A 22,294-nucleotide genomic window follows, 5' to 3' on the forward strand; every position below is an offset into this window, starting at 1 on the left:
TAAAATATTATGGTCCATTTAACCTAAAGACGAAGTGTAAAAAGAAAATACATAGACATTGAAATGGTTATCTTTAAATCGAGAATTCTGAAGCTCATTGAAATATTCAACATTCTTCTTTTTCCTTCTTTACATTTCAAGATGGAAGAATTGTGTTAGTAAAAGGCCTAAAATCGGCATCATTCATAAATAATCGGCATCATAAATTTTAACATCAAGAGTAGTTTCCCCTTGCTCTTATGAGTCGACAATAACAAACCGTCAAAACAATGGCGATCGAAATAACATTTGGTGTTCGAGGAAAGGAAACAACTCAAGCCCTTTATATCCAGGAATCAGAATGGGAGATTCCTTTATCAAAACTAAGGAAAACGATCGAAGATCAAAGTCTTTATGTGCCTCTGGAATATAAATTTCTGTCTTTGAAAGATAATGCAATTGCACACCCGGCTGAAGAAAACATTGTTTTGAAGGAGATCGTGAGTTATGCTCAAATTAATCACACAAAAGATGACAATGATGTTAAGCAAGAGGAATTTGGTATGGCCAGTGAAATAGGAGAAACCATAAAAAAGATACCCGGTTCACCTAAAATTTGGATAGCTCCTTTGAAAGTTAACTTTTCCTCCTCAAGCCCAAACAATGAAACCACTGCAAGCGGGACTGGGACGAGTTCAGCAACTGAAAACGAAGGTGAAGGTATGACCGGGAGTCACCAAGATGAAGATGAACCTTTTCTCTCGAATGGTACAAATGCTGGTGGTCAACGCCCCCCAGGTCGACAATGCCCAGCTTGTCCATATAAAGTATTCTTGGACTTCCTGCACGGTCAAAATGGTTCCCCAAATCCAAAGTCAATACTGAAAATCCTGTTTTTATTGGCGTTTGTATTGTTCACGCTTTTGGCAACAATGACTTTGACTTTACATGTTGTAAGTACCTCAGGCTCAGAATTCTTTTCATTTCTCAAAGTGTGTTATAATACTATCTAATATATGTTTCGATTGAGTATGGGTTGCAGACACAAATAGAGAGGTGGGCCTTTGGCCTACCAACCTCCGCTGCACGTCCAACTCGCCTTGAGCATGCATTCACGTAAAATATAAAGATTTTTTAAAAAACCTACCTCTGTTTCAAAAACTAGCATCTTTCACCTTTCTAAGAAACATTTCGATTTTTCAGAACTTTAGTTCGTTGAAAAATACCGGCCAATCTGACCCGTTGAGTCGAATGAAAACGAAATTTTGTTGTTTACACGGTTCAAAGGAAATGCCGTAAATAAGCTTTCATGGACTTCCTGTGTTGTTTTTACAGTGTCACGTGACCGTTTTGAGAAATTTGTCGTCTGCTACAAATAATTAGACCGGTAGGGGGTAGATATTTTCGTTGGAGCAGAGAAAAAGTGAGTATTATTTCTTGGACTTGTAGAGAGGCCTAGGGTCCACCAGCAGTCAAGTTTATTGAATAAAAGAAAAAAAGGCCTTTTTACTGCACTAATGCACCAAATTGCATACCTATCTATGGACACTTTGTTCCGTATCTTTTTCCCAATAAACTTTTTTAAAAACCTGGGGCCAGGGTTGCTAGTTTGGCCTCCTGGTGGCCAAATTTGAGAAATTTGGCCTTTTCCCAAGCCATTTGGCCTCCCAAAATTTGGTTTGGTCACTTGGCCTCCTGTAACCAACTTTTTGGCTTCCTCTGACTTTCCCCGTTATATCGTTTTACTCTGGTACCGGTAAAACTTATTTTATTTGGCAATATATATAAATATCTAAATGCAACACATGCTAACGCCACAGATTGCATATATACGAATTTTCCTTATCCTATCTAAATTGTTTAACAAATCTAAAGAGTTTTCGCGAGGCTAAGGTGGGTTTGGTGGTATTTGGGCTCCTGCCGAGGAATCTGGCCTCTTGCTATAGCTAGTTTGGTCTCTTACTCAAAAATGATCTGGCAACCCTGCCTGGCTAGGCGGTACCTTGATAACAGAAACGATACCCACACGATTTCGCGAGGAATTAATCATGAAAACAATTAGGATATAATTTCAACACAACTTTTGAAATTCATCAAGGATTGTCCATTACCGAATGTTTTTGATAGAAAACAAATGCATCTTCAAATCTAAACTGCTTTTGACGGTAAGCGGTAAGTTTTTTATTTATTTTTCGGTCCAAACGAATGATTTATCCTGGTATAGAAGCTAAGTATTGGTAACACCGGCCCACCTCTCTAGCTACAATATATTTTGAAATATTGAATGATTAGATTATATGATAGGCTGACATCCTCTGTTTACCCCCCTCCCCCACGAGAAATCACAATTCAGTCGCTGGCAATTATTATGACAAACTTCTGCACATTGTTTGGTTAGTCCTCACACTCGGATTTATTAGGCTTTCATACTGATGAAGACACTTTACCCCTACGCATACAATCATATAGCAACAGACAAGATGATCCGACCCTATTGTTCATCTGGGATGAACTAAAGGTTTATTGTACTCATACGCCCATAGTCTTTCTAGCCATGCTAAAGCACAGGTGGTGACTCAATGAAATCTGGGAACCATCTAACTGATTCCATCTTTATCTTTTACCTGCTCTACAAATCTCAATATCAGGATGACGTCAAACAGGTTAAAACTCAATGCAATGACTCCAAAACTGGTCCAAATACAAGGAACAAATCATCAAGGACACAAAATTAATGGAACGTCTTTGGGCATCAGAGATGCTCACATACATTTCAATAATAATTAATTCTACAAGTGATGAGCCAACTTGATTTGATTACTGATACTGTCATGCTATGTATAACTGATAGAATACAAAATGTTCGAAATAGGGCGGCTAGATTAATGATCCTATCCAAGCCTACAGAGAACACATTAGGCTCATCTCATGTCTCTCTATTGGCTTTGTTAAAGAGAGTGGAGTTTAAAATTGCAACAATGGTTTTCAAATGCCTAAATGATTTAGCGCCATCTTAACTCTCAGGGCTTCTTGAATTATGGGACGAACAAAAAATCCTTGTTGTAGTCAAGTTCCGTTATATCCATGCATATGGAATTTGAAGGGAAGCAATACTGAGGGAAGTAAAGAATACAGACATGGAACACATTTTGAGTTACCGCCCTAAGTAAATATCGAGTTACCTCCCTAAGTAAATATCAAGTTACCTGTCTAAGTAAATGACTCAGATGATGTGACTGTGACTTCCATTCCTATAACCCCCCCCCTCACACCAAAATCACCATACCTCACCCCCTCTTCTATTGAATTCAGGGCATGAGGTGTGTTGGAACAATGCAACGGTTAATTCTACCTTCCTCCTTTCCAACTGCACCACTGTCAACCACTAAGTGCACTTGAGAACTCAAGTAGTGCACAGTCCTAGTCACAGGTTCCACATAGAGCTTCATCCTCTCACTTCTCATTGGGCATAGTTACCTAATCAGTCAACAGGTGCACATCCCTCACTCCTTGTGTAACATACTAGGCCTGAGTGTTTATCGACATGTTGATCGCTCAGTCTCGTGTATCTCACTAGCCTTTTGTTGAGTCGTCGTGGATAAGCAAAATACACAGAAAAGTATCAATGGTACAACATACATTAACTGCAATTCACCCACTCCCACCTCATCTCCGCTCCCTTTAAGTTATGTGTGTCATGTGTGCCCTCCTCTTTTCTTCTTGAGTGCTTAGTTTTTCTCAACTAGGTGCTAAACTTCAACTCACACCCCCGTTGTAGCCGCGTTCCAAGAAATGTTTCCCTGTTACAGCCATGCATGATTTATATGAATTATATAGGCCGCAGAATGGGGATTTTAAAATTTCCCATTGTAGCCGAGCTCCTGTTGCAACCGAGGCCGTCTGGGTGGGGATCCTGACCTCCCATAGCGGGCAGGGAGGTACATACTGTGTCTTCTTTCCCCATATATCTATTTTCCAACATGCTTTCTGTCTTTGTCTTGGAATGAGATTACTTGGTTTCTTTCCTGGCCCTGGTCGGGGGCCTGGCTGGGAGGGAAACAGTCAAGTGCATAGTTATTGTTTTGGGAGATGAGATTTTTTTCCTTGTAAATCATCTCTGTTATGCATTGTATCATGCTTAATTTACATATTATATTATATAATTTGTAAGCATTTGAGTGTGTTCCTCTTAGTTCGGGCCTGTGCTTGTGTCTGGATGAGACTTTTAGGTGATCTCAAACTAAGTACTTTGATAGTGTGCTCTTGGAATCTACATCTGTTTCCTATTTGAACCAATTCCCCTTTGTCTCACCTTTTCTTTTGTGTTTTAATTGTAATTCTAGAACTTTTTACTATCCCATTTTCTTCCTTTTTACTGGCGCTTATATGACCTTAATGTGTTGCAAGCGCCATAAAACCCTTAAAACAATAAAACAAACAACCGAGGCCGTTGTACCTGAGCTGTACTGTACACCTTCTAGAGCATTCCAATTCCAAAATGAGTGATGGATTAATTTTCCCATATGTAAACTATCTTTAGCCCGAAAAATATCTCTCTGTCAGGGCCCCAAAGGCAGAAGTATTAAATAAAGTAGACAAAAAAAAACAAAAAAAAAAAAACAAATCAAAGACGCCCCTGGGCTCAATAATTTTAGGAAACTTTTGAAAACATTCCTATTCAGACAGGGTTTTGAGTAGAAATAGTATTTACGTTTTGTGTTACCTACCAATTGTCTTTGAATGTATAATGCCTTATTGTAGCACTTCATGGAATCTACGTGCTGTATCAATTATTACATTGTTATTACTATTGCAGTACATTACATAATATAAGCTAATCCAACATGAGGCTTTAAAAATTATGAAGTGCTTACTACTTGGTGTTTACCATAGACACGTGTTATGTAAATGCAGATGCAGTTTAATATTTAAGATTCATTTCAATTTGTTTTATGATCTTAAATTTCAGATGGTGTCATCATTTACAAGTATCAGTCGAAGCTCTGCTTTTGATGATCTTTTCTCCAAGTTGGGTGGTGAGCATGTGGAACCCTCTGAAATAGCCAATCTCCAGATGAAGCTTTCACAGTTGGAAGTGTCGTCAAAATATGAGATTGAACAGCTGACCTCTAGACTCGCAGAATTGGAAGATCTTTATCTGAGAGACCTGGGTAGGAATTCAGATCTGTTATAATGACCCATTTAGACCTAGAGATGAATGTTTGCAAATTGTGGGATAATTGAGAAAAAATCATGTAGACTGAATGTGTAAGCGAAGAATTTCAGTTTTGTCTGACGAATTTTAGCCCAAGTTCCGGATACAGGCGATGCTTGATATTTTCCCGTCTGTGGACTGATGGATCATCAAGGACTCATGATGTAATGCGGTTTCTTTATTATTGTCACAGGCGGAGTTTAAAATTCGTTCAAAAAATTCAAAAATACTTGATAAATCTAATAGAAGTAAGATTTTTTCATAATCGGCAGCCCAAAAGTAGTCAAAATCATGCAGGAAATGTAATTAAGTTCCTGATAACGAATTTCACTTATTTATTTTTGTCCACATGTCTGTGTGGTATGTGTGTGTGTTGTGGTGGTGATATGATTGGGTGGTGTATATGTCTGTGGTGTATGTTGTATTATTTTGTTTTTGTTTTGATTCATCCCGCTTTTTGGTACAGCTAATTACAACAGTATGACAAGTTGTAATCACTCCTCCTCCTTCTTCTTCTTCTTCTTCTTCTTCTTCTTCTTCTTCTTCTTCTTCTTCTTCTTCTTCTTCTTCTTCTTCTTCTTCTTCTTCTTCTTCTTCTTCTTCTTCTTCTTCTTCTTCTTCTTCTTCTTCTTCCTCATTTTCTCCTCCTTTTTCTTATACTTTATCATGATAATATTTGTAACAAAATGAAATGACCCGATTATGAATTAGTCGAGTACAAAATACTCTATTAGCCAAACTAAATATCATTCCAAATTGTATTTAGTATGTTGCACAGTCCATCAGAGTTTGTACAGCGTTCTTGGGGTTTTTTTTTGGCTTTATGTTCAGTGGGATTTATATCAGGTAACACAGCTGACCACAGGTTCATCACCCTCTTACATTTGAATCGTTCAGGAAGGCAAGTATTTGTCAAGCTCTATGTTCTAGGGCGTTATCATGCTGGAATATCACCATTTGGTTATTCTGAGTATGAATAAATGGGATGACGATTGGTTCACGAATATTGCTGATGTATAGGTTTGGGTTGAGTCTTTGATTGATACATATTAGCCCAATGTATCTACCACCAACTATCCCTCCTCACACCATTATAGATCAATATCTAGATATCAATTTTGAAATGTCTAGATAACAGCACCTCTACTCATCTGACGCAGTTCATTGAGATATATGAACCGCAAAGATGTCCGTTCCTCTTCCTGTTCAAAAGCTCTACAACTAAAAGTCTCCAAAATTAGACTTGAAGCAAGGGAGAAAAGCTTTGTTTGGTCTGGCCCCAGAATTTTAAAGAATTGGTTGCTTGAAATCAGAAAATCAAACTCCCTGAGAATATTCAAAAAGAATCCGAATACTTGTCTTTTCCGATCATGCTACCGATGGCTGTAGCAGCATAGCCAATCAGTCGGTATATGTGTCACTATTAAATTTATTGAAATGGATGTAGCAATTTTGGTCTAATTTGGGTTCTTGAAAAATAATTTTCTACTTGATTTTCACCAGTGTTGACATTCAATTTCATTTGTTGACTGTTGGTGATAATGTTTGTTTATATCTCGAGTCTCTCGTTCTATTTAATCAACTATAAGTCCTTTGACTAAAATGTGTCATCTTGACATGTCTAAACAGTCTGTCATGTGTTGAAGTTTTGGCAATTGGTTATAGATTACTCTGTTTCAGTATGTAAGTTGTAATAATAGTGGTAAGAGTAGGTATCAGAGCGGTTTACTGCTCTTGTAGCATCAATTGTGTCTGTTATGTCCTGCCATTTATTGGAAACAGTAACTTGGCCCCAAGCCATCAACAGAAACTTTTGAAATGACAGCATGCTAATCATCAAAATAAATCAAGGCATTCTTCGAGACATCTCTGCTTGGTATACAGACACAAGTTTTTCAGTGGAAAAACGAGATAAAGAGAGGAAATCAAGATTTAGTCCTTGTATTCCTGAAACTGGCCCTTATTATAATGAAAACGAAAGCATCCATACACTCAGTTGGAATCTGTAGTTTTTCCTGTTTTGAAATTTCTGCTGAGATTTTACATGAAGGAAAAAAAATCTGTTGGCAAAGTGAGGGAAATTGCTTTATTAGACAATGCAACAAAGCGTAAATATGATACAATGTTAATGTATTGGGACAATTGGGGTGTACAAGCTTTTAATGTGTAAGTTGAAAATGTGTACGATTTAAAAAAAGGTTGACAAGCACTGTTCTAATTTGTACATGTATAGTAAGCGGATTGATCTGTTTCCAAAATCATCCTGATAGATGATGGCATGTCTAGTTTTCGATTACACTTATTATTCATTTTCTATTCTAACATGTATGCCCACTATACAGATCATATCACGGATTACATCATAAAATGATCACCCTGTGCTTATTCTGCTCAATAGAAATTTCCTCTCATCTCACAGCATTCCATTTATCTTGCTTGTTTGTTAATTCATCTCAATGTAAATTTTCATGGAAAAATATTTAACATATTTTGTTTTTGTAATTATTTCTATTTCAACAACATCCACAGCCATTCACAAGAAAGAGTTGAACCTTATGAAGAAACAGATGATGATGGCGGAAAAGGAGGATGTTTATTCTGAGGATGAAATGAACGACTTTGAAGAGAATGATCTGCTCTATGAAAGAAATAATAAAGAGCCTAAAAGGAAGTCAGGTGGTGCGAAGATCAACGACAGAACCAAAGGATAGATAGAGAGAGAGAGAGAGAGAGAGAGAGAGAGAGAGAAACATTGGGAGTTATTGCTGCCTCACTTACTATTAAGCCTTAAATATATCTCCAAATGGTATTTTGGTGGGGTGAATGTTAAGCTTAGCTCATACATTTTCAGTACCGTAAGATTAACTTCTTGAACTTCAAAAATCTTATATTTTTAAAACTCTTCTTCTCCTGACTTTAAGCCTACTTATCTACATCAAATTCATTCTGACATCATACTGGATAGATGTGATGGGTCAGAAATGGTGGTATTGAATTTCTTTCATTTCAAGTCATATTATTATCTCCATTTATTTGTGGAACTGCAAAAGGAGTGGGTTGTTTTATAACCCAGTTGAAATAAGAGCTATCCCTCACAGGTAAAAGGACCATTGTTTTTTTTTTTGTTTTTTTTTGGTTCAATTGGAGTTGGAAGGTAAAACAAACCCAATAAAACAAAACAAAAAAGATAACTGCACCACCAAGAAAGGAATAAAAAGAAAATATAGATAACAAACCTAATGTGGTCCCAAAAATATGTTTTTCAACTCGTATTTAATGGCTTTTAGTTTGTGGGGCAGTTTTAAAGCAATTTGAATACATAGCACATTTACTTCAATTTAAAGTTTTGGTTCTTTTTTTTCTTCTATTCTCTCTCTGATAACGTGATATTTTTTCCTTAATTTATTTTTCTCTCTATTTTTTTTAAGCAGACCTTTTGTTTTAACGTTATTAATATTTACCCAAAAAAATAAAATATTAAAAAAAAATCTCTCACTTTAATTTTGAATGTTTAATATATCATGATGTTTTATATGATAATGTCTCATTAAGTATTATCAAGGCCTATATATTCCTTTGTTTTGAAAGAAGATTATTATATATTATATTTTCTCTAGTCAGTCTCACCTCACTTCTCGTGGTAGAGGTGGTCGTGGAGGAGACATGAGAGATGAATTTGTAGTAACGGCCTTCTCACTAGATCTGATCTAGGCTTTCCTTCGTAGTGTTGAGCTGTATGGCGGTACTGGTGTGGGTTATTGAACGTTGTTAAAATAAATTTTTAGCCTCAGTGAATATTTGATTCAATAGATTTTTTATACATTTATTTTAATGTTCTTATTTCATAGTCGGTTTTAAAGGACAATTGGACCATCGCACATTATAACAAGTTATTAGAACGCAGCATTTTTTATATATATTAGAACTCTCGTATTTAAAGATCATTCATTTTTTTTTATATAAAAAGAAAGAGGTTCACCATTAAACACTGACATAATGTGCTGAGTGAAACTTGGCTTGAAGGTTTTTATAAAAGTGAGAAAAAAAATGAACATATGTTTTTAAAAATGATTAAAAAATCATGATGGGGTCATTTCACTTCCCTAGTGGTCGAGAAGGTCACTTTTGCTGTATCATCTATCCCTCTATATTTGTTTTTTCAGGTAGCTTTCTGTCTTTGTCTTGGAATAAACTTGCTTAGTTGTGTCCTGGACCTGAGCTTGGAATATACATACTTCTGTTCCCTATTTGAACCAGTCCCCTTTGTTTCACTCTTTCTTGGGTGCTTTCAATTGAAAATCTAGAGTTCTTTGATGATCCCATTTTCTTCCTTTTTGCTTCTTCTGAGATGACTTTAATATGTTACGTGCCATAGTATTTTTAAACAGGGAAAATAACAAACAAATAAAACAAAAGAAAAAAGATAATCAGCTTGACCTTAATAACGTCCATTGAATGTCATGTATATAGTTTGTTTATTATTGGTATAGATATAACTGGTGTTGTTCGGTCGTCTGACCTCCCATGGTGGGTAGGAGGTCACTTTCTGCGCCTTTTATCACCCTTTATCTGTTTTCCAAGCTGCTTTCTGTCTTTGTCTTGGAATGGGATTACTTGGTTTGTCCTGCCCCTGGCCAGAGTCATTGGCTGGGAGGGAAACAGTCAAACATGTATAGTTTTCTTCCCTTCTAAATCATCTCTCTGCTATTTACTTAATATATTTTTATATTTTGTTTATATAATGGTTTGCAAACATTTGAGTGTATTTATCTTAGTGGGATATGTGCTTGTTTCTGGTGAGACTCTTTCGGTGATCTCAAAACTAAGTATACATTGATGATGTGCTCTTGGAATCTACATCTGTTCCCTAATTGAAATATTCCCTTTTGTGTTCTTTTACTTTTAATGGTAAATCTAGAATAGTTGACTATACCAATTTCTTCCTTTTTACTGGCGCTGAAATAACCTAAAACCCTTAGAAAACAAACAAACATGTTGTTGTTTACATGAGTGTAAGGCTGTAAATGGCAGTAGAGGTTGTGATGATTATCATGAAAAGTCTAATTTTACTATACAGTTGAATATATAATGCAGCAATCTATTATTAGCCTTGAATACACCCTATCATTATCCTTGGAAAACAAGGTAATGAAATAAATAATCGTCAGCTTCAATAATGGGCTTGCTCTTTCTGCAGTAGTGCGTGTGTGTGTATGTGTGTGTGTGTGTGTGTGTGTGTGTGTGTGTGCTGTCATAAATAAATTTAGTATAATCAAATGTCAAAGTGATACAAAGCTGCAAGAATCTGTGTACTGTAAAAAGTAATGAACTGAACGAAAATAAATATAACAGCTTCAAACAAAGAACTCATTACAAAACACAGAACGTTTCATGCTCAAAACCCTTATTCAGCCAACAAAAACAAAAAAAAAGAAACAAAAAACAATAACATAAATACATCACTTGAATCTAGATAGATGTCAAAGAAGTATTTGACATGTCCCTTAAGCAGAACGTTTTTTACGTGTAAAAATGGAGTGGAATTTTTGTGTTTATTTTTGTTGTTATTGTGTTCGTTTGTTTCTCTTTTATTATTATTATTTTTAAAAAAATATTTTCTGTTTTCTATTTACTAGTAGTGTTCAATGTCTAAATGATATAGCACCATCTTATCTCTCTCTCTCTCTCTCTTTCTCTCTCTCTCTCTCTCTCTCTCTCTCTCTCTCTCTCTCTCTCTCTTCTTGAATTGTATACACCTGCTAGACTACTCCAATCTCAAAATGAACGACTGATTAATGTTTCTATATGATATATGTAAACTATCTCTCGCTGAAAAATCTGTTTCTTTCGTGACCCCTAAAAAGTATGGAACAAATTAGATAATGATAAGTAAATAAAAGACGCCCCGGAGCTCAATCATGTTAGGAAACCTTTGAGAACATTCCTATTTAGATATGCTTTTGTACTAGTATTTACGTTTTGTGTTACCTGTTGTCTTTTTGTATGTGTAGTGCGTTAGAGCATTCTGTGGATTCTGCACACTGTATAGATTAATTATTACATTACATGATATTACTTAATTGTCGTTGTTATCAGATTGGTTGTAGCAGTCTTTAGATATGAAATGACAAGTGTGATAACCCCAAATTGTTATGGTCTTACCTCTGTTGGGAAAACTTGACAACAACGCAAAACACACTCCATTTTAACTACATAAGACAAAATAAGCACATAATGTTAGAGAGATTATTGATTTCTTTTTTTTTTTTAAATGATTGATGTTTTTCATTACAGTATTGAACTCTTTGAATTCCAAATTATTCTTTTTTTTCACTCATTATGTTCAGTGTTTTAAGCTTAAATTTTAAAATCAATGGTCGTTGGTGATGGATTGGTATGGTATTGTGTGTGTGTGTGTGTGTGTGTGTGTGTGTGTGTGTGTGTTTGTGAGAGGGGTGTATGTGAGAGACAGAGCGGGTTCTGAGAGAGTGAGTGAGAGATATGGAGAGAGAGTGAGTGTGTGTTTGTGTGTGTGTGTGTGTGTGTGAGAGAGAGAGAGAGAGAGAGAGAGAGAGAGAGAGAGAGAGAGAGAGAGAGAGATGTTGGTGGTGGGTGGAGGTGGTTGTTCTAATTTCAAGGTTGCACATTGTTTCAATAATAAATGTTATTTTCAAAGCTTTTGCTCCCTCGATTTTTGTGACCTTTATTACTCCTTTTCTGGGTGGGGTTCCTGACCTCCCATGGTGGACAGGGAGGTACTTCTAACCCCCCCCCCGCCCTCCCCGCCTGTTGAATGAGATTACTTGGATTTGTCCTGGTCCTGGCCAGATGCCCTGGCTGGGAGTGAGAGGGAAACAGTCAAATGTATAGTTAGTTTTGGGAGATGATATTTTTCTCTTGTAAATCATCTCTCTTTATATTATATATGATTTGTAAAACATTTTGAGTGTATTCCTATTAGAGTGGGGACCTGTGCTTGTGTCTGGATGAGGCTTTTAGTGATCTCAAACTAAGTACTTTGATAGTATGCTCTTGGAATCTACATCTGTTTCTTATTTGAATCAATTCCCCTTTGTCTTACCTTTTCTTGGGTGCTTTAATTGTAATTCTAGAACTTTTTACTATCCCATTTTCTTCCTTTTTACTGGCACTGAAATGACCTTAATGTGTTGCAAGTGCTGTAAAACTCTTAAATACAAAAATACATATTACTCCTTTGTTTTATGTGATTATAGTTGACGGAAAATCATTTGGGTGGTTGGCGGAGTTCCCCATATCACGAGGAAACGTTGCCGCCCGTCCTTGGTCAGAGTCAGAGTCAGAGTCAGATTGATTCTTTACTGGTCTCCAGCCATGCTATCATTTAAAGTTAAAATTGAGCTTTTATATAGCGCAATATCCACTAAATGTGCTCAAAGCGCTTTACAGAGGTCCCTGGTCACCAGCAACATTTAACACGTAGGACGGGACATGACGCCTGTTAAGCGATATTACAATTTTTCGGACAGAGACAACGCTGTTAACGGACAGGTACTCATTTTACACCCGAGTACGGTGAGAGAATGTGAGTAAAGAGCCTTTTCCAAGGACTCAACTATGCGCCGAGCGCAAGGCTTGAACCCAGGACCTTCCGATCCGAAAGCGAGTGTCATACCACATAGCCGCACATCCCCTTACTTTTGGCCGGTGCCTTTGGACCTCCCATGGTGGACAGGAGGTCACTTGCTGTGTTTTCTATCCCCTTAAATCTGTTTTCTGAGTTGTTTTCAGTCATTGTCTCGGATGGAATTGCTTTGTTTTGTCATGGCCCTTGCCTTGACTGAGAGGGAAACAGTTAAATGTATAGTGTTTGTTTTGGGAGGTGATATTTTTTTCCTTTGTAGATCAACTCTTTACTATTTACTGATTGTTGTATATATATATATATATATATATATATATATATATATATATATATATATATATATATATATATATATATATATATATATATATATGTGACCCATCGTCTCAAAACGGTATTATGTCGGAACGAACCATCTGCTTAAAAGCCGAATTAAATGTTAAACTGGTCAAAAATTTAAATTGGCAATCAGCACCCTAAAACATGGTATCCATTCTCCTCAATAAATCGTATAAACTCAAAACAAGTCTGATATTTCTCTGATATTTCTGGCTATAAATGCAGTTTTCAACATCTTAACCAACCCGACTTAATACCGTTTTTAGGCGAAGGGTCACACACACACACACACACAAACACACACACACATACATATATATATATATATATGTATATATATATATATATATATATCTATCTGGGTGGGGTTTCTGACCTCCCATAGTGGGTGAGGAGGTACTTGCTGTCTCTTCTATCCCCCTATATCTGTTTTCCAATTGCTTTCTGTCTTTGACTTGGAATGAGATTACTTAGTTTTGTCCTGACCCTGACCGGAGTCCTTGGCTGGGAGGGAAACAGTCGAATGTTTTGGGAGATTATATTTTTTCCTTGTAAACCATCTCTGTCTTATGTACTGTTATTTTTTATTTTAAACATGATTTGTAAACATTCGAGTGTATTCCTCTTCGTGGGGACCTGTGCTTGTGTATGGATGAGACTTTTAGATGATCTCTAACTTAGTACTTTGATAGTGTGCTCTTGGAATCTACATCTGTTTCCTATTTGAAACAATTCCCCTGTGACTTACCTTTTCTTGGGTGCTTTCATGGTAATTCTAGAACTTTTTACTATCCCATTTTTGTCCTCTGTACTGGCACTGATATAACTTTAATGTTTTGCAAGCTCCGGGAAACCCTTAAAAACAAAACACACACACACACACACACACACACACACACACACACACACACACACACATATATATATATATATATATATATATATATATATATATATATGCATATATATATACAGTGTATATATAAATTATAAAAACAAATAGTTCAGTTGGTAAATCACTCACTTCTCAACCAATGCATATGAAACCGAAAAGAAGTCGATATTTTTCTTTTTCTGTCTGCCCTGTCAACCCAGCAGTGATTGAATAGCTGGATTCATCAGATCTAAAGAAAAGTACTTTGACTTTGAGATAAACAAGCATCCTATCAAAAGAGTAACATAGCCTACCTTTGCTCCGGTTTGTTTAGCGCTATTAAGACCACGATCAACTCCGACTCTATTGGCCCTGTGGCTCTGAAGGCCTACTGTTTTCCTCTCAACGAAATACTCACAACAGGAACCATGGGAAAACACGGTCTCATTCTAGAACAAGGACACGAGGAGGAGGCCATATGAAAATGATAAATTGTATAAGTAAGCGGATATGTTTGTTTTGTTTTGTTTATTTTGTTATCATTGTTATTTTTATTTTTTCTATTTTAAAAAGACCCCCAAAAAACGAGTTTTACGGCGCTTGCAACACATTAAAATTACAATAGCGCCAATAAGAAGGAAAAAAAGGGATAATAGTGCTTAGGCCACTGGGACCCCCCCCCCCCCCCCCCTTTGGGAGTTTATGCCACTATGTTTTTCAAATAATAGAACTTATTGGCCATACAAATTCCACTGTTACCGTAAAAATAAGTGTCATTTAAGAGAGTTATGGCCCTTTGAAAAAGTGAGTTGTGTCCCCTTGCAAAAAAGAGACAACGTTTCTTTCAAAGGCTCTGGAGACTGCAATATTAATTCAAATATATGCAAATTGGGTATCAAACTGAAGGAAATTAAATATACTATCAAACTATGTGCACAAGCTTTCAATTTGTAAATATTATATAGATTAACAGAAAGTTGAAACAATTTGTCAGTAATCTCATGAAGTGTCATATCTAAACTTATGGGCTATTTCAGTGTTTTACACAAAAATTATTTTAAATATGGCCAAAAACAGCATGTTCATTAAAAATGTAGCACTGAAGAAAGCTATGGCCCAAGCCTCAACAACAACCTTCTTATTTCTCCGTCACAGGAAAAACTAAAAGTGTACGCAACCCTTAAATTTTTCTCCACTTTGTGGGATGCCAAATTCATCATAATTTTCATTCTTTTTAAACATGGTATTGATGTCCAGTTGTCACATTTAAAAGTAAGTTGAAGGTGTGGTTAAAACAATAGATATATCATGAAAAAAGACTAATTTGTTCACAACCCAAGTGAAGCATCATTACCGAAGACTTTTGAACGAAATCGCATTGTTATATTATGAAGAATAATTGATACTCAAAAGGGATTCTTGATTCAAGATGCAGTAAGTACATAAAAACAATATCCTAATGTGTTTTGCAAACATGCTTTACTCCTTAACAGTTTGCACTGCTCACCAATTTATTACATATCCTCATCATCAGTAGCAAAATCCTCTTCGTCCTCTGAAGTGTCGTCAAGGAAATCACTGTCAAAGCTATCACTACCATCCTCGGCATATGTATCTTCGTCAGTACTGGTGCAGCTTTCTTCATACACAATTTCCTGCAACTCATCTGGAATGAAAGCATCTTTGAACCACTGTACTTCCAAGTCAGTTGCAGAATTTCTCTGCCAACCGTTATCCTCTGGTTTTGGAATGCTAGGATTCTGGCACACTGCATTCCTCCAAATGAGAGTTTGAATGTTGGCTCTTGATATGTGCAGTGACAATACTTGACTACAAGGAGGCATCTGACACAGATCAATTCCACCACTGCATGAGATGGTACCTTTCTTTCCTTTGAAACGCTGGCGAACCATGTCATACCTCACTTTGTTGACACTTGTGCATGAGGTTTTGCCATACAGCTTGCACACAAATGACTCTAACATGAGACAGTCATTACTCGAAACAGCTGCTGATGTTCCAAATCTGGAGAACAGAATTCTAAGATCTTCCTCCTTTTGAAGAAATTTTAGAGCTTTCAGCTTTCCTTGCCCAGCAAAGCAACTTGTTGTGTCACAGCCTGTGAATGCATGGACACCAAGTAATGCATCACACATCTGTTTAGACAAAGTCTTTGCAATCTGAGAGACATTGATTTGTCGCCTGTTGTTGCTACAGCCAGTATCAAAAATCAGGGTCTTTCCAATTGTCTCTGAGAATGAAAGGAGAAGTAAGAAGACATCCATGTCTGGTGATCTGACAACAATTGTTTCACAGTTTGGTTGGCGGGAAGCATATTGACAGTGCAGTATAAGTATAATTCGTGTGTCTGCCTCTTCCTGTGATGAGAAGAGATCTAGACAAGGTACCGCTGTGGTAAATTCATCCGTGTCACTGTAAAGTAAGGTGCATCTCTCTTCACAGACAAAGAAGATTTCCCTGTTTCTCAGTTTCTTTGCATATTCGTTACTTTCCCATTCCTTGAGGAGAAACCTGATAAGGGATCTTTTGTTATCAACGCAGCTGAGAAATGATTTCCAACGTCTGGGCACTGTTGTTTCAGATCCTCTTAACAAGTATGCATTATCTTCAGAAGATCATCTCCTCAATCTCTCACAACCTTTGATTGAATCTTCTATGTAAGTATCAGTCACAAAGTGTACACAAGCTGCTTGTGGTAAGGAGGAAAATGTAAGTTTGGCTACTTCACCAAATGTATTTGGGATTGCTGACAGAGTTTGTAACAGTGCATTGCCATCAACAATGTAAACGGTGTTTGTTTTTTTTTGCATAATCCTCGAACATTAATGAATTGTCAGGCGTGAGCTTGTGCAACAGAGTTGCTTTGTTGGTCTTCAGAGGTAAACCATCTGATGAAGCCAGCGACCATGGAGTAGGTGTTAGAGGATATTGAAGAACTTTTTGAAGATCAACACTGTGCTCTTGGGACAAAACAAGAAGCTGGCCAAATAAATTTCTTTGTGCCTTGATTTTGACCACGTTCATGTCTTTTTTCACTGTTACCACTTTCCTCAATGATGCAAATGTCTTGGTCTTTTTCCTTTCTAATGGCTTGTGAAATTCTACAGTCTTTTCCTTCAGTCTGTTTTCAACAAAACTTTCAAACAATCTTTTTCCTGTTTTTTCCACGGCTAGCAGGTCATCAGCAACATCCTCTTGCACTTTCATTCCTGAAGCTAGACTGACCAGACCATCTTCAACTTCAAAGGGATTGATAAATGCTGAAAATGGCTGGAGGATCTTTTGCACTCGCTTTTCACTTTGTCTTTTTTCTGCAAGGCTCAATTCTTTGTGGGTGTCTATATCCATACAGTTGTTGTTGCTGATCATTCTTTGGGTTGCTGATACATATTCTGCTCGATTGTGTCTTGTTACACTCCAACGGTAATAGCTTGGAAGACTCTTGCTGAACCCAACAATACCTCCTTTTGTCTTTGCATGTTTGTTTATTGTTTGTTCAATGGTCATATCAACTGCTATTCTTCCAGCAGGCGTCCTTGATCTGGAGACACTAAATCCATTATCTTGTAACATTTCTTCTGCCCCCTGGGTGGGAATGAATCAGGTTGGCTAGTGACACAAAATATACACTGAGATACTTGGCATAATTTTGGTGATTCATGGTAAAAAGCAGTGGGCACAGTTCTTTTAAACAAGATATATGAAAAAGAAAGTTGTTTGTCTTTGTAGCTCGCAGAAACTGGAGGAGAAGCCAAACTCTGTCCATGTATTGGATCCAGTATTGTGCAGTTTTTCCGTACTTTCCTGAGCGGACACTTTCTTTGAAGGCTTCATACTGGGAAAATAACTCAGCATACACAGTTGACTGGAGAATTTTATTAGCTGTATGGCTTGAAATTCCTTCGGTGAATTCCTTTATGTAAGGCATGAGGTCTTTACTGAGTTTTGAATCCGTGTCCTGCTCAAATTTTGCAAGCAGAAGTCTCTCTAGAGCCTCCAAAACAGACACATGCACTCGTATAGCCCTGTTGTAGTTCTTTCCACTCATAACCCTATCCATAGAACCATGTGCACATAGCCCTGCTTCAGTCACAATTTCTTCAAAACCAGATCCACTTTGGAGCTTTCCCAGGGCACCAAGATATGACATTATGGTGTGAAAGACACCCAGGTGAATAATGACTGTTTTGTAAAGCTGTGGGTTTTGCCAGACAATATCGTAAGCTTTCTTTGCTACAGCAAGGTCAAATGTTACAAATGTATATGGCTGACCAAGCTCTTGTGTTGCCTCCAAAGATAGTTGTAGCACCTTCTGTACTGTAGCTGCTTCAGTTATGGGAGCATTGATGACAGGCATATATTCAACAATTGAAGGCATGTTGGTTTCATTTTCATTTTGGGGGTTTGGAGTTGTTGATGAAAGCCAACCTTTCCAGCCAGGGAAACGTTCTCCGTCTGAATTCAACTTCATCCTACAGAACACCCACAGAAAATTATCTTGGTGCAGCTGTCTTTCTTGATTGTTTTCTACTGTTGTTGTGGAAACAATCAGAGAAGGTTCTGCTCTTCCAGTTGCAAAGAAAGGCTGAATTTGGATGGGTTTGAAAGTTGCTGACCTTTTCTTTGTTTTTCCAGTCGTGACATTTTGTTGCTCTATTTTTCTTTCCAAGTTTCCTTCTTTTATTTCTTGGATCATGATGCCATGAGTAGAGTGTGTGGTGCCAGACCCATCAGTGGTCTCCTCTGTGAGATCGAAATTATCCCAGCAAAAATGGGTGATTTTTGGATGTGCCAATGCGGCAGAAGGAAGATTTTTGGAGCATTCAACAACACTGTCGCACATTGCAGTCTCCAGTTCCAAAAGAGTAGAGTGGGATGCGCAATGTCCAAAGCGGTTAAGGATGTTTATAATCTGAAAACTTCCAGTCAAATGCCTCACAGTCATCCCCAGAAGTAAATGTTTAGGCATTTTCCATTGTCCACAAGTGACATTATATCAAACATCTTGGGCCATGGAATGTACAAGTCTTTCAGACCTATACTCATATGTCCTGCACCTTGCTTGGATAGGAGTGTAGTAAAAAATTTGATCAGAGCAGAAGGAAGTTGGTCTTGAGCAGATAGCAAATACTCTGATGTGGGGGGGGGGGGGGGGGGGGGGGGGGGGATGGCATTTGTGAATGATCTTTGAAAGAATCCAGAATCAAATGTCTCAAGGTTACAGCAGCTTCTTGCAGTTTTCTTTCCTCTGATGAGGCACTCTCAAATGCAGCTTCAATTGCACAGCCTTTGGGGACTTCATTATTATAGAGAAAATGGCTATCAAAGATTTAAAAACCCTATATAGCTTTGTAAAATATTTTATGATATGAGGCAAAAAATGAGAAATGACAATAAAATTCCACTATTTATTGCATTTGAAGCAATTTTAGGGTGATAAACAATCATTTTATGCACAAAAATGAGTTCACGAAAAATTGCACCGATGACCTTTCAAGGGCCATAACTCCTGTAAATGATACTTGAAAAAACTGTAATACCCGGATTAATTTGTGTTATATGTCCCTGAAGCATGCCTGAATTGTGCTAGTGCAAAATCCCTCTTGTTTATTCATCCTGAAGGGAAACAAGTACACTGTAATAGATTTTTTTTTCAAATTATAGAGAAAATGGCTATCAAAGATTTAAAAACGCTATATGGCTTTGTAAAATATTTTATGATATGAGGCAAAAAATGAGAAATTACAATAAAATTCCATTATTGATTGTATGTGAAACAATTTTAAGGTGATAAACAACCATTTTATGCACAAAAACGATTTCACAAAAAATTGCACCCAATGACCTTTCAAGGGCCGTAACTCTCGTAAATGACACTTGAAAAAACGGTAACACCCGGATTAATACTCAAGATATATTGCTGTTTCAGAAAAACCATGTGGCGAAAACTCCCCCAGGGGGGGGGGGGGGGGGGGGTTTCGCCCACTGGCCCATGCACTATAATCAAAAAATTATAGAATTACAATTGAAGTACCCAAGAAAAAGTAAGAAAAAGAGGAATTGGTTCAAATAGGGAACAGATGTAGATTTCAAGAGCATACCATCAATTCACTTAGTTTGAGATCACCTTAAAGTCCCATCCAGACACTAGCACAGGATCCCACTCAGAGGAATGCACGTAAATGTTTAAAAAAAAAATAAATAAATAGATTTTAAAAAATGAATGAGAAAAAAAATATATAAATAACATATACATAGACTATTTGGTGCGCATGAATACAAATCCAACGTTTTTAGTTTTGGTCACACATCTACTATTTGGTTACAAAACATCTAATAATCTAACTTGGAGGGGTAGAATAAATGCATTCTTTCATTTCTTTGTATTTCTTAAAATCGTTATATTTTTATCATGCAATAACACATTTTCACAAGCTCGTTGTGTTATTGGACACGATAAAAATAACTTGTTTAATAATAAATACAAAGAGATGAAAGAATCGTATATTATATACCGCTTTCCAACGATAGTCTAGCATTTTACCCAAAGGGTATATAAACATCTGAAAATGTGTGTAACGAAACAGTGTCCGACAAAGTAAGGAAAGAAAAGTACCAAAAAAAAACCAACAAAAAACCCCCAAAAAACCCCCCAAAAAACAAACAAAACAAAAATTTTAAAACACCAAAACAAAAACAAACAAAACAAATCCCCCCCCCCCCCCCCCCCACAAACCAACGTAATCAATCACACAAAACAATGAAAGAAAAAAAAAGCCAGTTTTGTCTGACAATGTTACACACATAAACTTTTTCAATTATTTATCGTGACACCAAGGCTTGTTCCGTACAATGTCACTTTGATATGTACTCAAATGAAGCTAATTGTCCATTTAGAGCTATAGAAACCGGGATAAACTCCGGCTCCACCATGTGCCCTATGGCTCGAAAGGACGACTACTACAGTCCAAATATTATATATGATACTACATTAAAGAATGTGAAATGGGTTTCAAAATGATTCGCCCTTGGCCCTGACATGTACAGCACAACCTATGATTTATTAATATTATTATCGTCTCGTCATCTCAATCATGACTGACCCCCATTTCATTGAAAGGAAAGAATAACTATTTAAACAGATACAACACTACACATTGTGTTAGCTAGAGAACTATGAAAGAACAGAAACATACAATATTATTTTAAAAAATGAACATTTATATATTAGAGCGCATTTCCACGAATTTACCGAGTTCGATCAGCCGCCGCTTTGTTGTATGGCCTTGAGCACGTCACGTCGCCCTAGCTCAATTTGCGGCGCTGCATTTGGAATAGAGCCAAAATACAAAGTTCCCCTATGAGATGAATAAATGGAATAAAGGGAACTTAATCATTTTTTTATTTAAAAAAATAATAATAACAATATCAACAACAACAACAACAACAACAACAACAACAATAATAATAATAATAATAATAATAATAAATAATAATAATAATAATAATAATAATAATAATAATAATAATAATAATAATAATAATAATAATAATAATAATAATAATACCAAAAACAGCAATAATGTCTAGCTTGTTTTTATAAATGAGGACCACGCTTATACCCAATTCATTGACAATTGAATAAAGAAGATGGGGATTAGATATATTATATCAATGGTGATTCTGTTTCGGATAATAAAGGTATTAAAATTTAGGAACACTTGGTGTAACAAAATGCATTGATCTGGGTGATCTTTATCCATGTTTACGCTGGGAAATTCCAATTTAAATAGTCCATCCCCTTTCTATTTTAATTTAACCAATTTCTATCGCTAAGTAAAATTCTAGAAGAATGGAATTTTGGTAACGTTGCTGTCTTAATTTATCAAGGGCAATAGAAACGAACCTAGAAGTTACAGTCATATTAGTTTAAAGTATTGTTATGTAGAATTACAGAATTAATTCTCAAAGACAAAATCATGAATCTTTTATAATATCACAAACTTTTAAGTAATTTTCCGTACTGATACAGAGCGAAACGCCCTTGTGTACTTCAATTATTCCATATCTAGAAGTATTGTTTTCTTTGTTATAAAGAATTTTACGGCATTTGTGACACATACCCTCAGTGTATGTACTTAGTTTGAGATCGCTTAGAAATCTCATTCAGACACAATGACAGGATCCTAACAAGTGAAATACAATCAAATGTGGACATGTAAATAAGGTCATATGCTTTTTC

The 22,294-nt window shown here is 36.5% G+C and overlaps 1 protein-coding gene across 1 annotated transcript; it reads left to right on the plus strand.

Moving 5' to 3' along the window:
• The first annotated feature begins 225 nt into the window (after positions 1 to 225).
• On the plus strand, positions 226 to 11,874 carry LOC144959946 (uncharacterized). The gene is made up of 3 exons (XM_078892814.1): positions 226 to 932; positions 4,949 to 5,150; positions 7,724 to 11,874. Exons 1-3 carry the CDS (start codon positions 270 to 272, stop codon positions 7,903 to 7,905), a joined length of 1,047 nt encoding a protein of 348 aa, XP_078748940.1. The 5' UTR covers positions 226 to 269; the 3' UTR covers positions 7,906 to 11,874.
• The last annotated feature ends 10,420 nt before the right edge of the window (positions 11,875 to 22,294 follow it).

This window comes from Berghia stephanieae, chromosome 14 (genome assembly GCF_034508935.2).
Source record: "Berghia stephanieae isolate SIO BIC M18660-M18661 chromosome 14, UCSD_Bste_1.3, whole genome shotgun sequence".
Taxonomy (NCBI): domain Eukaryota; kingdom Metazoa; phylum Mollusca; class Gastropoda; order Nudibranchia; family Aeolidiidae; genus Berghia; species Berghia stephanieae.

Excerpts from the sequence above, each read along its gene's own strand:
- LOC144959946 (XM_078892814.1), top strand. The coding sequence starts at position 270 with ATGGCGATCGAAATAACATTTGGTGTTCGAGGAAAGGAAACAACTCAA. Across the intron at positions 933-4,948 it reads TGACTTTGACTTTACATGTT|ATGGTGTCATCATTTACAAG; the intron begins GTAAGTACCTCA and ends CTTAAATTTCAG. Across the intron at positions 5,151-7,723 it reads TCTTTATCTGAGAGACCTGG|CCATTCACAAGAAAGAGTTG; the intron begins GTAGGAATTCAG and ends CAACATCCACAG.